This window comes from Carassius gibelio, chromosome B13, assembly GCF_023724105.1.
Source record: "Carassius gibelio isolate Cgi1373 ecotype wild population from Czech Republic chromosome B13, carGib1.2-hapl.c, whole genome shotgun sequence".
Taxonomy (NCBI): domain Eukaryota; kingdom Metazoa; phylum Chordata; class Actinopteri; order Cypriniformes; family Cyprinidae; genus Carassius; species Carassius gibelio.
The window spans coordinates 15,533,072-15,547,196 of record NC_068408.1 but is presented as its reverse complement, the minus strand read 5'-3'; the positions used below and the strand labels follow the sequence as shown (position 1 = coordinate 15,547,196).

The following is a 14,125-nucleotide window of genomic DNA, read 5'->3' as shown; positions in this document are numbered from 1 at the left end:
TTAGAGTAGCATGATATTCCGATCTGAATTGAGCATCTATTCCCCAGGTAATTTAAGATGAGGCAAGAATGTTAAAGCTAAAATATTATTAATGGATCTATTGTTCAATCATTTGTAATTCACTATTCATTTTTACAACCTATAAAAAAAGTGCATTATTCGATCTGAATGTATAGTAACTGTTGCTATTGTGACGTGACGCAAGGATTGTGAATATTTAACCTCATAAACACTCTCTTGCTAGCATATATAATGTTTAAGTGTTATGGCTAAATTTATTTGGCAGTTCCATTATTCTACATTTAAGCTAAGTAGAATTATTCAGTACAAACTAGACATTTTTTAGCATTTTTAGATGTCATGACATGAGTTGCTGCATTTATTGTATTAACTATTCTGACTAGTGAAGAACCATCTTAAGAAGGCTGTCCTTTGAAACATTTTGAGTTCCTCACATAGTGTACACACACACACACACACACACGCACACGCACACACAGAGATATTACTCATTACTTCCAATGACTCTCTCAAAAAGCACTCATATGGATCCATTTTGAGAAACTTTTCTTTTTATGTCCAGACAGTAAATGAAGACACTGACAGAATATATTTTATGTACATTGTATGTATTTTGTTTTTTGAAATCCCTATCGCTGAAATGCAGTCCGTTTGACAACACGTCCTTCTTTATCAATGGCAAAGTTGTAGTTTTTCGGGTTGTCAAGAGCCTCTTCAATCCGCTGATCTAGATTGTCCGGTGTGATGAAGTCCTTTGCCTCTTCCTGAAATACAGATGAATGCAGGGTGAGAGACTGGTTAGATCATAAACCCCCCCCAAACCCTATCTGATAAAATTATAACATGAATAAAAACATGTCATCCTTCTTCAGTTTGTAAATTAATCAAATAAAAATACTGCAACACAAAAAAGACAGCACTACTCATACATTGTTTAAACTTAAGAAATGTTTCTGTAAAAGCTCTCACCTGTAACAGAAGAATTTGTCTTTCTTTCTCTTTAATGTAGTTCTCCAGCTCTTGCTGGTGTAAGATGGCTGCTTCTCTCTTCTTCAGCTCAGCAGCCTCAGCCTCCTTTTGCATGCGTTGCTCTCTTGAAGACCAGATTCATACACATTAATTTCAAACAGCAACACAAGAATATCTGACTGCATCCCTCACAAATAAAGTCACATCACTACAAGTTATACCCCCTAAAACAAAAAAAAGCCAATTAGGGAATGTCATCAGACCCCCTAAAGGAGGGAGTAAACTCACTGCAGTCTTTCATGTATAGGTGAACTATCCCTTTAACTGCCATACACAAATCTTTTGCAGCCTCATGAGATATACAAATGCATCCTCACCAGATATTGTAGGGCATCCAAGAACTTATTGTCTACTGTTTTATGAATATTGATGCAGCTAGAACTTTCTCACAAGATGCCCCTCGTGTATCTCACTCTAAAGCAGGGTTTTGGGGCTAATGCAGTGTGGAGTTTGGCTCCAAACCTGATCAAAGTCACCTGCCTGTGATTTTCTAATGATCCCACAACCATTGATTAGCATGCTCACTTGCGTTTGACTAGGGTTGGAGCCAAACTCTGCACCGCATTGGCCCTCCAGGACAAGAATTGAATAGCTCTGCTCTAAAGACTCACCTTATTTGAAACATTCTTAGGTTTTCAGCATCATTCAAGGCCATCAGTGACCGGTGCTCTTCTGCTTCCCTTTTGGCTCTTTCCTCTGCCACGGAACCAACCTCTTCTTCATATTTCTTCCTCAACATCTGCTCCTTGAATTCAAGTCTACATGCATAAATGTTCAGATCAGTATCAAACGGTTTGGGTCTCAACTGTGATTATAAATAATGCGAGCTTGGTACTCAGAAAACCAGATCTATTCACTGGTGACTAGACATAAGAGAAGTTAATGATCTGTCAGGAGACGGTTTAATGTCATGCAGTCTTACCGCAGGGCTCTCAAGATCAGACTGTATTCAGTGTAACGCTCCTTCAATACAACCATTTCTCCTGGATCCACGGGAGGGGGGGTCTTGACCAGTCCCAATTTTGACTTCGCTTTGGGGTCTGTGCGAGATTTCCTTCCCCTGACAGTTTCGATCAAAACAGCAGTACGAGGAGAGAGCAGACGGACTACAGGAGTGTGACACCTCGATAAAGCCCGCAACATGTTAAAGATTCAATCTAATTATGATTAACCTTAAGCGTCTATGCAGAACACACAGTCAAACACCAAATGAATTAAGGGATATAGTAAGGTATTATATAGTAACAGATTCCAGCATGGCTACATAACATTGAGCATCTTCACCTAGGCCGCCATGTTCTTGAACTTTAACCAGGGAAGATGTTTCTTTTACTCGATCCACAGTCAAGACTGAGCTGAACGCAACGCGCTCTCTACTGCTGCGTGCTGGAAGGAAGTAGAACTGCGAACCGTTAGGAAATAAACTATTCTGTTGTTGATAATGATTTATTTGAACCATTTCGGCTCCTTAACGGATCCATTAACCGTTCTGTCCTGTTTCGGAATAAATATTTGGGGGAAATTATCTAAAAAGCGGGCTACAAGGCCTAACCTATTAATAAGGTAAGCAGTCATAAACACCGCTGACAAAAATGCAGAATATTTACATAAAAAGCCAACCATATGAACAGCCAGTATACATAATTGTTGTCTCTGTGGAAACACATTTCTGCCACATAAGAAAAAAAATGTTGTGGTAAATTATAATTATGACATAAAAGTAATATTTATTAAAAATGATGATCATTATGACATAAAAAGCAACAATTATGACATTAAAAGTCGACCACTTGGGTTACATCATATTCAGAGGTGGGTAGAGTACCCAAAAACTTTACTCAAGTAAAAGTAAAAGTAATTCTAGAAATATTTACTCAAGTAAAAGTAAAAGTACTAGTCTTGAATAGTTACTTGAGTAAGAGTAAAAGAGTATCGGATAAAAAATCTACTCAAGTAGTTAGTTACTAGTTACTTTGGGTCATATATACGGAGCCTATTTTTATTTAGATACATAGATAAAATGTATGTTATGTGTGTGTGTGTGTGTGTGTGTGTGTATAAATGTATATATTTCATCAGCCTTTACTCCAATTTATGTAATTTATTATAAAACCCTGTCTGTTGTTTCCTTAAGTAACAGAGATGTCATGCCATAACATATTTTTAATACAACTGACTTTATATTAAATGTGAATTTAACATTGAAAGTTAATGTGATATAAATATTGCTACTAATCTTTCATTGTTCAGAAAGAGAGCAAATAACATTTACATTATTAAAGATCATTTTCACTGACAGTCTAGAGTTCAATCACTCTCAGAAACTCCCATTAAAATCACTGAAACTGTTAACACTGTGAAATCAATATCTTAATTATAGATTCGTACACACATCTGCACTTTGTTGTTTCTGACGAGAGAATTAGCCAGGAAGAGGTATTCAGTCAGTGAGCGAGTGAAGGAAGCACCGGCATTTCAGCGATGACTCATCGGAACACCTCTGATTGGCCATTGCATTCAAAAGCTCAACAAAACCGTGTGTGATTGGTTAATGTGCAGCGCTGTAAAAACGCGTCTGTCTCTGGCTCAGCGCCAGCAAGCGATCACAGATCTGAATTTAGCGGCTGATGATATGACTCGCTGAACATACACCGGTGTGATTGTATTAAAATTAATAAAATCTTAATCGGCTATTTTTTGTCTTTTGGAAGATGCATTCAACTTGAATCCCCTATGTTATAAGCCACACACGTACAACAAACTAATATCACAGTGGTATCATGTACTGTAATCGAATGTAGCCCAAGTTATTACCTGTTAAACAGTAGACAGCACACGCGTTCATCTAATAAGGATCTCCATCGCAAGCAAATAATGGCTTTTGCAGATTTGCTTTCAATTCAGTGAAGTTCCATAGCCCCGTTTTCAACGCTGCTGATGATCTTAAACGTTACAACTCTGAGTGAACCGCTTCAGATGCTCAGCGCTTGCGGCAGGGAGTTGAACGACTCATTCAAACTGATTCACGAACCAATTCACTCGCTTGCCAATTGGTTTCATCAAGCCTTTGAACAGAATTGACTCAAAAGAATGAATCATTCGCGAATGGGCATCGCTCATTGCCCAGAGAAAAGTAGACGGCGCGTTTGGAATAAACTGAAGCATTTATAACATTTATTGCATGAAGATAAAGTAACGAGAGGGGCGTCGCCCACAGTAACGAAGTAAAAGTACAGATTTTCCCCCAAAAATTTACTCAAGTAAGAGTATAAAGTACCCATCTTTAAATATACTCCGAAAAGTATTAGTTACCATGAAAAATTACTCAAGTAAATGTAACGAAGTAAATGTAACTCGTTACTACCCACCTCTGATCATATTAAAACATGGTTAATTATGACATAAAGAGTCAAAGTAACAACTAACCAACAACTAACACATGGAAATACATAAATAAATAAAAACTCATAATTATGACTTGTATGTCACAATTTACTCTTTTTTTTCTTTTTTTTTTTTTTTTTAAAGAGAATAAAGTTTTTATGTGTGTATGGCTGAAATGGGCTTCACAGGGACAACAATTTGTAGTTATATTATTGTTTATTTATTCATTATCTTATTTCTTTTTTCTGACTTTGACATGACAGAAGGTAAGTTCAGTGAGTAACTCAGACTGAATCATTAATGTGTCTGACTGATTCATGAGGGGTTTGTCCACTTAAAAGAAACAACTCAAATTGTTCAGAAATGTGGCATTTTTTACTAATAGAATCAGGTTTGAATCATTTAGCATAAACCTGCTAATCCATTTTTTCCATCTTAATGTGAAAATGTTCCAAAGTGGTTTTAATGGGCAAGTTTTGGATATCTGGACCTCACTGCATGCCTTACACACAAACACACAACAGAGACGTGCTCCAGAAGAGGTACTGTTGCTTTATTCAGCATGTAATTTAGGTGCAAACATACAGCACCATTCAGTTCAGAGACTGTCATGATAAAACAGACTCGGTTTCTTGTTCATTTCCAAATTACTGATAATTGACATACATTGCAACTTAGATGACACAATAGAAGCAGATAAAGCATGATAGTTGTATTTTAACCATAAGACTTAAAACTCCAGTTCTAGAGCTTTTATTTCTACTCCTGATTTTCAGTCATGCTTTTATCAGGTTAAACACTGTAAATGCTAAAGCAAAAAAATCTAATATTCTCAACCAAACAAACATATGAGAAGCCCAACACAGACATATAGCAAATTAAATATTACTAAAACAATTACTAAAATGAACACATTCTAACTTAACTAACATAGCTAAAACTTAACTGTTACACTAACTACCTGTAATCTAAAGAGCCAGGGACGGTAGACAGTGTCCTGTTGACTGATTCTTGGTCCATTGTCTAATTAACAAATTGGCTTTAGTCCATTTCTAGCACCCGAAGTGAGTTGAGACTGAGCAATGATTCACCTCAACAAACAATTGGTTAAAAGTTTGCATATAAGGGATCACTGGCTAATCTGATTTTCAATGGGTGCTGGGAATGAAACAAAAAATGACAATTTAGTGAAAACTATTATTTACAGAACAATATAGTATTCTTTAAGTTAAACCATCCAAGGTCCTCCATTAGAATCCGCCAACATGACACTGAGCCCTGGCTGAGTGAGTGCTGCCCTTAGCGGCGTCTCCAAGGCGGTCACTTGTCCATTTTCAAGTGTAAAGAAGAAGGGGGATCTCATTATGTGTACCTCTTGTGTGACACAAGGGCTCGTCTGACTTTAAAGCAATGATATGCTGCAGTTAAATTTCATGGTAAGATGTTGGAATTAGGGTGAAATTAGCTGAAGAACTAGGATCAGAAGTAAATGTAAAGGTTATGGATTTGGCAACGAGGGTCTGAAATGCTGGTTAGTAGGGTTTTTTTTGGGGGGGGGGGGGGTGATTTATGTGCATCTCAGTGTTTGGGAAGGTGATGTTTTTGTTAGTAATTCAGGATGTAAATGTGGGTCTGACTCAACCGTAGCTATTCAAAATATGAATATGTTGAATTTGAGTTCCTAGGGTTTTGAGCTTTAGGGATTTAAGCTAGGGCTGGTAATGTGGAATACGTAAATCGAATTTCTTCTCCCTCCAGGAGTTTCCTGTAAAGACAAAAATACATTTAAGTTCTAAACAAACCACATCAAATCAATACTCATTTGTGATCTAACATCAAAATAATTCTTCATTCTTTTTGACTGCACAAGAATGGTTTTCAGTCAAATTGGTTAAAGAAACTGCAAATGTCATTCGGTCAAGTATATTACCTGTAAGCTGCAATCTCAACATCCAAAGCCATTTTCACGTTAAGCAGATCTTGATACTCCCGCAAATAGCGTGACATTTCCTCTTTCGCATCCGCAATGTCCCTCTCTAGGTCACTTATCTTCTCCTAAAAGTGGTTAAAAAAAATTAAAAACATAAATGAATGCTGATATGCTTCAGTGTTTCTACACAGAGATGTGCTCTGTGCCGGAGATACAGAGTAGTAGAGCAGAATTTCATCAATCTTAAAGATTTTTAGTCAGCACTACCTTTCCCTCTAGAGTCAGTCATGACTCCACACTGATGGAATGAGTCAGCATCAGTAACATTTCTGCACCTTTGGTATAACTTAGACCTTACAATGCCAAAAGTACAGCAGAAATATTTTTCCATCAATGCTGAGACTCTAGAACAGTAAAGGTCAGCACACTGACTTGTCATAGTAAAAGCAAATTTACAGTCTTTGTGTCAAGTCTGTCCTCAACAAATAATGAAATGCAAAGACTTTGTTTGCTTAAGACTACTGCCCCAGTGACAGGCTGTTGTACCCAAAAAGGTAAGATTTTTGGACATTTTATATTAGTGTATTTTGCCAATTGACATTGTTCAGGTTATTTTCCATTTCATTAATCTTCTCTTTTATAAACAGAATGTTTCCGCATTCAATAGCATAAATGCCCTCACTTTCTCCACAAAGACATTTGTGTGGTTGTATTGCAATTACACTTGGATTGATTACTGCTGGTGAACTATACCTGGTACTTGTTGACCTCTGTGTTCTGTGTCTCCTCTAGCTCCCCTAGTTGTGCATTCAGAGAATTTATGACGTTCCTCAGTGCCTCAACCTCAGTTGAACGGGACTGCAGCAGTCGTCGATACTCAGCTGTCTCCTCACGTACCAAGCGCACAGCCTCCTCCTGTTTATCTGTCAGCTCCACTACACTCGCCACCTTCCCCCGGAACCAGGCTTCAGCGGTCTGCATGTTGCGTCCAGCCAGGCTCTCATACTGTGCTCGGATCTCTCTTAGAGCGGCCGACAGGTCCGGTCTACTTGTGTCCAGCTCCACGCTGAGGCTGGCAACCTGTAGCTGGACCCTCAACCCCTCCTGCTCCTCTGCAAACACTTGCTTTAAGAAGGCCAACTCCTGCGCCAGGGAGACCACACTGGCCTCGGCATCACAGCTGCACAGAGCGATCTGACCTGCCTCCTCCCGCAACCTCTGCACCTCTGCCTCTGCCTGCCTACGCCGCCGCGCTTCTTCCTCCCAGCGCTCGTGCAGCTGTGCATACGCCTCCCGCAATTTCTCCCTCTGCACCTCCATGCATGCTTTATTCTGGGCCTCTTGGTGCAGCTGCTCCCTGAGGCCCCGTACCTCCTGAAGGTAGAGCTTCTGCACACGGGGCGGCTGACTCTGCCTGCGCCGCAGGCCCTCCAGCTGAAGGAGCAGCACCCGGTTTTGTTGCTCAAGGTGTCGCACCTTCTCAATGTAGGATGCAAAGCGGTTGTTCAGACCCACCATCTGCTCTCGCTCTTGGGCCCGCAGCCCCAGCAGCTCAGCGTTCACGATGCTCGTCTGACTCAGGTCGCTCTGCTCCCATCGCTGCAGCGGCTCCAAACGTGTCGGCCACCTGGAGGAGGACAGGGGCCCCCGGGAGAGCCGGTAAGTGGTTCTGCGGGAGGGGGAATCTTCCCATCGCCGTGAGATAGAGGTAATGAATGGGTCAAAGCTCATGATGCAGGATTTTTTTTTTTTTTTTTTTTGCTTTTTGTTTGGTTTTCAAATGATGTTGATGTTTTGTTGATTGGAGAAATTTCTCTCTTTAAGTCCCCCTTGTTCTGCACACCATTAGTGGAGATGTACCGGCACTGCACCAGTTCAGAAATGCTGCAGAGCAGTGTGCTTTATAGAGGACACACATACACCCCCTCTCTCCACACACACACAGATCCTCAGCCAATCAACAGCTCAGCAGTGTCATGATGCTGCTGATTGTTTTGTAGCCGGAGAAGCAAATCAGGAGGTAGAGCAGACTGATACATCTTTAATATAGAGACATTTTGCATGTTTCCAGACATTTATTTTAAATGTTTTTGAATTGGATGTGAAACTACATGTGAAACATTTAAAAAAAAGCACACAGTCAGAATATTATTATAAACAACAATCAAGTTGTTGTTATAGTATTGTTTATTGAATGAGGAACAGACAAATTAAGCCGTTAATTCATTAGCCAAGGTATGAAAAGCATTGAAGCATTTTATCGAACAATAAATCACATTTGATTGTACAATAATTCTTGAATTTTCAATTGAAATCAACTAAATAAAGTAAGCATAGGTAGGGTAATATTAACTCATCATATGGTAAGTTGTTTAAGACATTTTAAACCCCCTAGGTTCTCTCTCTCCCAGGAATGGCGTTGCCTCTGGCTGACATCTTTGGATCTCAGAAAGACAAATCTCTGACAAATTATCTGATTCATCAATATTGCCTTGCTGTAATTTTAAACACACATGGTTATTTTAGGATTTATAGGATAAAGGTTTGGAACAATTCGTTTTCCATTGAGGATTTTTTCACTAGTGTATTCTAACCAAATATTGGTTAAAAATCATTATACAGCATTGTAGCGATGCAATAAAATGTAGGAATTAAACGCAGTTCAGACACTTACTCAGCCTCTTAAATAAAGTTACCTTTGATATGAACTTTGCCACAAAGTCCCTTAGCGCATACAGCTCCTTCAGTACACTGAAAGATAATTAGTTAAAACATTTAAGCCATTAACCAAAACATAAATCAGTTGTTAAATAGTAAATGGATTATCTATAAGACAATATAATTACTGGGTTATCATATACTGTTGACTTCAAAATGTGTAGTTAAAAATTGGGAAAAGATGTAAACTTACTCTCTCCATTCCCTTATCCCTGTTATTCATGTATGAAGACATGACAGTTAATATCAATAAGGACTCTCAAACATGAAGAGCATAATGTACCACAGAAACTCACAGTATTCAAGGATCTGTAAAATCAGCCACACACCAGCCATAATGCTTTCAAACGGCAGGACTAATACACGCAGATCATTCACTGTTCTCTCCCCCTTGTCTTATAAACATAAGGATAGAAGAGAAGAAATTAGTACAAAATAAATTAATAAAAATAATAAATTAAATAATGCCCTCTCCAAATTGTTTAGGCATTGACACCTACACACTTGCAGTATTAATTCTGTTGCAAGAGAAACAGAGTTGATCACTGGCAGACCTGCTACCCCAAACATGAACAAAGTATTGTACACAGCATCTGCAAAACAAATGTGTGTGTGTGTATATATATATATATATATATATATATATATATATATAAACAAACGTAGATTTTTGACAAATAAACAATTAAATATATAAATAGGTTTTTAAGCATATACATTGATATTTAGACCTGTTACGCCTATATTAATAAAATGTTAAGTTATTTTGGCACCAAACTGTTTATTTATTTGTTTACTAATTTTCGATGTATTTTGTTACCAGGAACTCTTTTGGAAAATCGCTCCGAAACAGTTGCAGTAAAGACATGGAGAAGAACTGTGACGAACATCCATCCAGAACGCTCTGTGATCAATGACACGTTTAAAAACTCAGGTTAGTATGCCTGGTAACCCGTACTATACAATCAAAACCATAAATAATCTAAAAGTAAGTGAAGGCTGAAAAAATGTAAATGTTATTATAGCATGCCAATTTTTCTTCATTGAGAAAAAACAGGGCGACTTAGTTTGCTGATATTTGATACCAGCTTACCATTAGTGTTCTCCAGAATCTTGTTGAGGTAATATAAAATAAATGCACTGTGCCCGGTGAGTGTAAAAACCATAATGTTTGCCCAAACTAAATCTGGAAAAAGATAGAGAGAAATACAAAATGTTAAAATGTTTTTATAAAAAGTTTAAACAGTTTAATACACATAGAATGAAAAAATCTGTAAACAAACTAAAAAGCTTTAATGTCTCCAAATCAACTTCCTCAAAAAGATGTTTGTGGAGTATTTTTTTCATTATTGTAAATCTCTTTTTGTCCTGGTCTTCTTTCTGATTTGATTAAGATCCCTCATTGCCTACAGGGAAGATGACATATAAACTGTTTAAGTGTTCATTCTTGTCATAAATATTTTTGCATAATACTGCCCTTGTGTATACAGTATATTGTAACTGTGTGAGTGCATATGTGTTACAGATGGGCATGTTCTTTTTCATTGGAGGCAGCTATAGGTCCACTTTCTCACCTCACCCAGATACAAGGACCGGCCCAAACTCTCAAACTTGGCCATCTTTGTACCATTTGCCAAATTCGTTCTTGTCATTTCGCATTTGTTTGTTACCTCATTACCTTTGTATTAATTTATTTGTCTCATGTGTTTCTTGTAGAGTTTCGTATCACAGAGATTGGTGAAATATTGTGTTTAGAGTGTATTGGAGTCTGATTGTATCTGTGTCTTGGTATTTCTGATTTGCTGTTCCACGTTTATCTGACTTTTGCCTGTTTGACTCTCATTCTAACTTGTCTGTTACTAGCCATTGTAATATATTGTACGTTAAATGACGTTTTGATTGTAATTTTTTTTTTATATTTCTTTTATCACAGGGAAAGTTTATGTAACACATTTCACATATATTAGGAAAAGTGCTTTACATTAAAGGTGTTTTAGCCATTTAAGAAAATGTATTTTTGGTTTATATTTATGATTAAATATTATTTGTGTATTTTGTTTGCTTCATCTGTCAATTATGAAAAAAAAAATTGTAAAGGTCATAAAGGGTATGGTAATGAATTGGACAGCAGTATGCCAGGAGAAATGGAGTGGGTCAGACACAATTTTTCACCACTTCATACTCTTTTGTTTGTAGAAAATTCCTTTTTTTTTAACAATTTTTTTTTTTTTTGGTATAATTTGTATCTTAATTTTAATCATTTATCAAAATCAAATAAACAAGTAAAATCATACTTAGGAATGAAGTGCGTAACAAAACCGAACCCATCCGCAGCCTAAAGAAAAGGCTAAACAAAAGGAATTAAAATAATAAAAAAAAAAAACACAACAAAAACTTAAAATTGATTTAAAGTGAAATTAAACCGCTAAGAATAGAAAATGGTTTTACATAAAAATAGAGTTTGGAATCAGTTTGGATGTAGCACAGTGCTCATTTAGTAAATGCTAAACAGATTTTGAGTAAATATAAATGTGGCTAATGTGTTCGCAATCTTGGCCCGTATGAATAAAACCAAAGTCCTTTCAGTTAAAACCTCTCAGAAAAGCTCTTAGGAATTGTCTTAAACTTCGACTTAAACTGTCAAAAAATTATAGGTAAAAAGTAGGACTTTTCTAAAAATAGAAGAATGTTAAAATGTTAAAATTAGTAAAGTTTAAGACTGATTCTTAAGGGCTGACTGAGGTGACACTCAATATGAGGTAACTACAATAAAATCATTTAAGACACTGAAATATTTTGTATTAAAATGTAATTTTTTTTTTTTTTTTTTTGTGGCTTGTTTTTGCAGTATGGTTTTGGCGGTCAGTTGGAAAGTCAATAAACTGCCATGTTGTAGTTGCCAAAAGTGATGTCCGATCTTTAAGCTTACTTAGAGTCCATTGATTTATTTGTTATAATAATGCAATGAAACACGCCAAATTGTGCAGTCATAATTTTTGGCCATTCTGTCATGCAAAGAAACGAACAGATGCAAAAATGAGGAAAAATGAAATATTGTTAACTTGTATTTGTAGTCATTGTGCTAAATTTGTGATTTTGTCACCAGATTTACTGACTTACTCCCCCCTTTAGAGAAAAAAAGCTTATCTACATTCCGAGACTCTCTTATGACATAAAGGCGAGTTTACTGATCTACAAAAATGTAAATATAGATCAGTAAACTCGCCTTTATGAGGTCATCTAGCATCAAGTGACAAGTTTTAGCTACTTTCAATTGAAAGCAGTTGGCAACTGGTCAGTGTTTTTTTTTTTCGTATTTTGATGGTTTAATGTGAGGTCATCAATTTTGACTTCAGTTGTGTTTGGTGGTGTTAGTGCCACAATATGAAAAATATAAGTAAATATAAATATAAGACCCTGCTTACTATGTCATCACAGATGAATTGCTGCATTTTTCAGATTTTCCAGCTAAAAAAAATAATTACTGCTTTTATTTCTGCAGTCAGTGAATTGACTTGTGGAGTGGAAGAGGTTATTAAATTTCTTTGTTAGTTACAAAAACAAATTCACTATCTTGATAATCAAGTTTGTATCGTTTTATCGACTGCATATAATCAAATAACTCTAATATGTCACATCTTCATTGGGAAGTGTTTGTTTTCTCTTTGTTGCCATCTTGTTATTCCTTACTAGGTTAGGAGGCCTCTCCAGCTCTATTAAATAATTTAGGAGCTGAGGCCTAGTCTCAAAATTTAGAAACCTTAATGAATCGCTCTTATTGAGTCTAGGATGGTAAATTTTGTTACATTTAAGACAAAATTTTCACTAATGACCTCCCCAACTCAATCCGAGCAGCTGAGTCCTTAGGCATCTTCAAGAATCGGCTTAAAACCCATCTCTTCCATCTTTATTTGACCCTCTAACTTAACACTCACTATTCTAATTCTATTCTTAAATTCTATTCTATTCTTACCTTTCTAATCTTTTTGTATTCTATTTTCTTTTAATTATTATGCAGTTGTGTATGTGTGTCTGTAAAGACCTCTAAAAATTTCTTTTTAGCGTTTTGGCACTAAAACTAGCTCCTAAATCTGGTATAAAATAGTATAAAATAATAGTATTTTTCTTGCACACACACATCGTTTCACTTCAGAAGACATTGATACATCAGTTTTAAGGATTATGGTTGTGATTGTTCAGTGGGTTTTTTTAAGACTATCGCGTTATATGGAGTCAAAGGATTAAGATTATTTTTCTAATAATCTTTGTTGGGGTTCATCTGAAGAAAGTCAGTCATATACATCTACAATGCTCTGTTTAGGTCCTATTTAAGCAATACCACATTTCATACTTTTTTTCCTCTAGAAATGTTACATAATTAAATTGTGGATGGGGTGCATTAATGTTTCCTCTCTTCAATATAATGTCAAAAGGACAAATGCCATAAAATAGTATTTACTGATTAACCAGACAGGATCAACTCAGGCAATTCAAAATGTGTGAGCAACATTTGTCGCTTGTGGAGTTTAAAATCAGAGAAGTAAACTCAAGCACATTCTACTTCACATAGTGACACTGGCACAGTGTTTCCTTCTTTAAGATGATGATGGATTAGATTTGTTGAATTTGTTCAAATACAATTTGACTTAAGTTTTTGAAATGGGAAAAGAATGCTGCATTTGTTTTCTTTTGAAAAGTTGCAAAAAAAAAATTAAAAAAAAATACAAACATAAAGACTAGAACAGTTTTGTAAGCTTCATAACGGCTAATTCTTAATGCATGAATACCATACTTCCAAATTCCTCCAATTGTAATAACAAATGACAAGGCTGTGAAAAAAGTAACCTATACATCTATTGTAAAATACTATAATCTGGTTTTAACAATGTGAATGACTTTAACTTATTTAGTTTCATCTTAGTCATGATGAACTCAGCGGGAGACCCATGAACATAAAAATAGTGCATCAATATCCATTTATAGCACAGCCAGTATACTTGCTACTATTTAATTAAGTAATGCGGTGAAAAACAAGCCAGAATA

General features: G+C 36.4%; 2 protein-coding genes across 2 annotated transcripts; both read right to left on the bottom strand.

Annotated features, from left to right (window-relative positions):
* Positions 1-550: 550 nt before the first annotated feature.
* On the bottom strand, positions 551-2,399 carry mrps26 (mitochondrial ribosomal protein S26). Its single transcript, XM_052571929.1, has 4 exons — positions 1,973-2,399; positions 1,662-1,808; positions 991-1,114; positions 551-785 (listed from the first exon to the last, which is right to left on the bottom strand). Exons 1-4 carry the CDS (start codon positions 2,191-2,193, stop codon positions 651-653), a joined length of 627 nt encoding a protein of 208 aa, XP_052427889.1. The 5' UTR covers positions 2,194-2,399; the 3' UTR covers positions 551-650.
* A 2,567-nt stretch (positions 2,400-4,966) lies between these two features.
* Positions 4,967-8,252, bottom strand: LOC127969842 (neurofilament light polypeptide-like). The gene is made up of 3 exons (XM_052571968.1): positions 7,118-8,252; positions 6,365-6,489; positions 4,967-6,199 (listed from the first exon to the last, which is right to left on the bottom strand). The coding sequence occupies exons 1-3, from the start codon at positions 8,093-8,095 to the stop codon at positions 6,139-6,141; spliced, it is 1,164 nt and encodes a 387-aa protein (XP_052427928.1). The 5' UTR covers positions 8,096-8,252; the 3' UTR covers positions 4,967-6,138.
* Positions 8,253-14,125: the final 5,873 nt, after the last annotated feature.

Bases quoted from the DNA above. Each gene is read 5' to 3' on its own strand.
- mrps26 (XM_052571929.1), bottom strand. From the start codon at position 2,193: ATGTTGCGGGCTTTATCGAGGTGTCACACTCCTGTAGTCCGTCTGCTC. The intron at 1,809-1,972 runs GTAAGACTGCAT...TTATGCATGTAG, and splicing joins CTGATCTTGAGAGCCCTGCG to ACTTGAATTCAAGGAGCAGA. The intron at 1,115-1,661 runs GTGAGTCTTTAG...CTGGTCTTCAAG, and splicing joins CTAAGAATGTTTCAAATAAG to AGAGCAACGCATGCAAAAGG.
- LOC127969842 (XM_052571968.1), bottom strand. From the start codon at position 8,095: ATGAGCTTTGACCCATTCATTACCTCTATCTCACGGCGATGGGAAGAT. The intron at 6,490-7,117 runs GTATAGTTCACC...AACCACTTTTAG, and splicing joins CAGAGGTCAACAAGTACCAG to GAGAAGATAAGTGACCTAGA. The intron at 6,200-6,364 runs GTAATATACTTG...TTGTCTTTACAG, and splicing joins GTTGAGATTGCAGCTTACAG to GAAACTCCTGGAGGGAGAAG.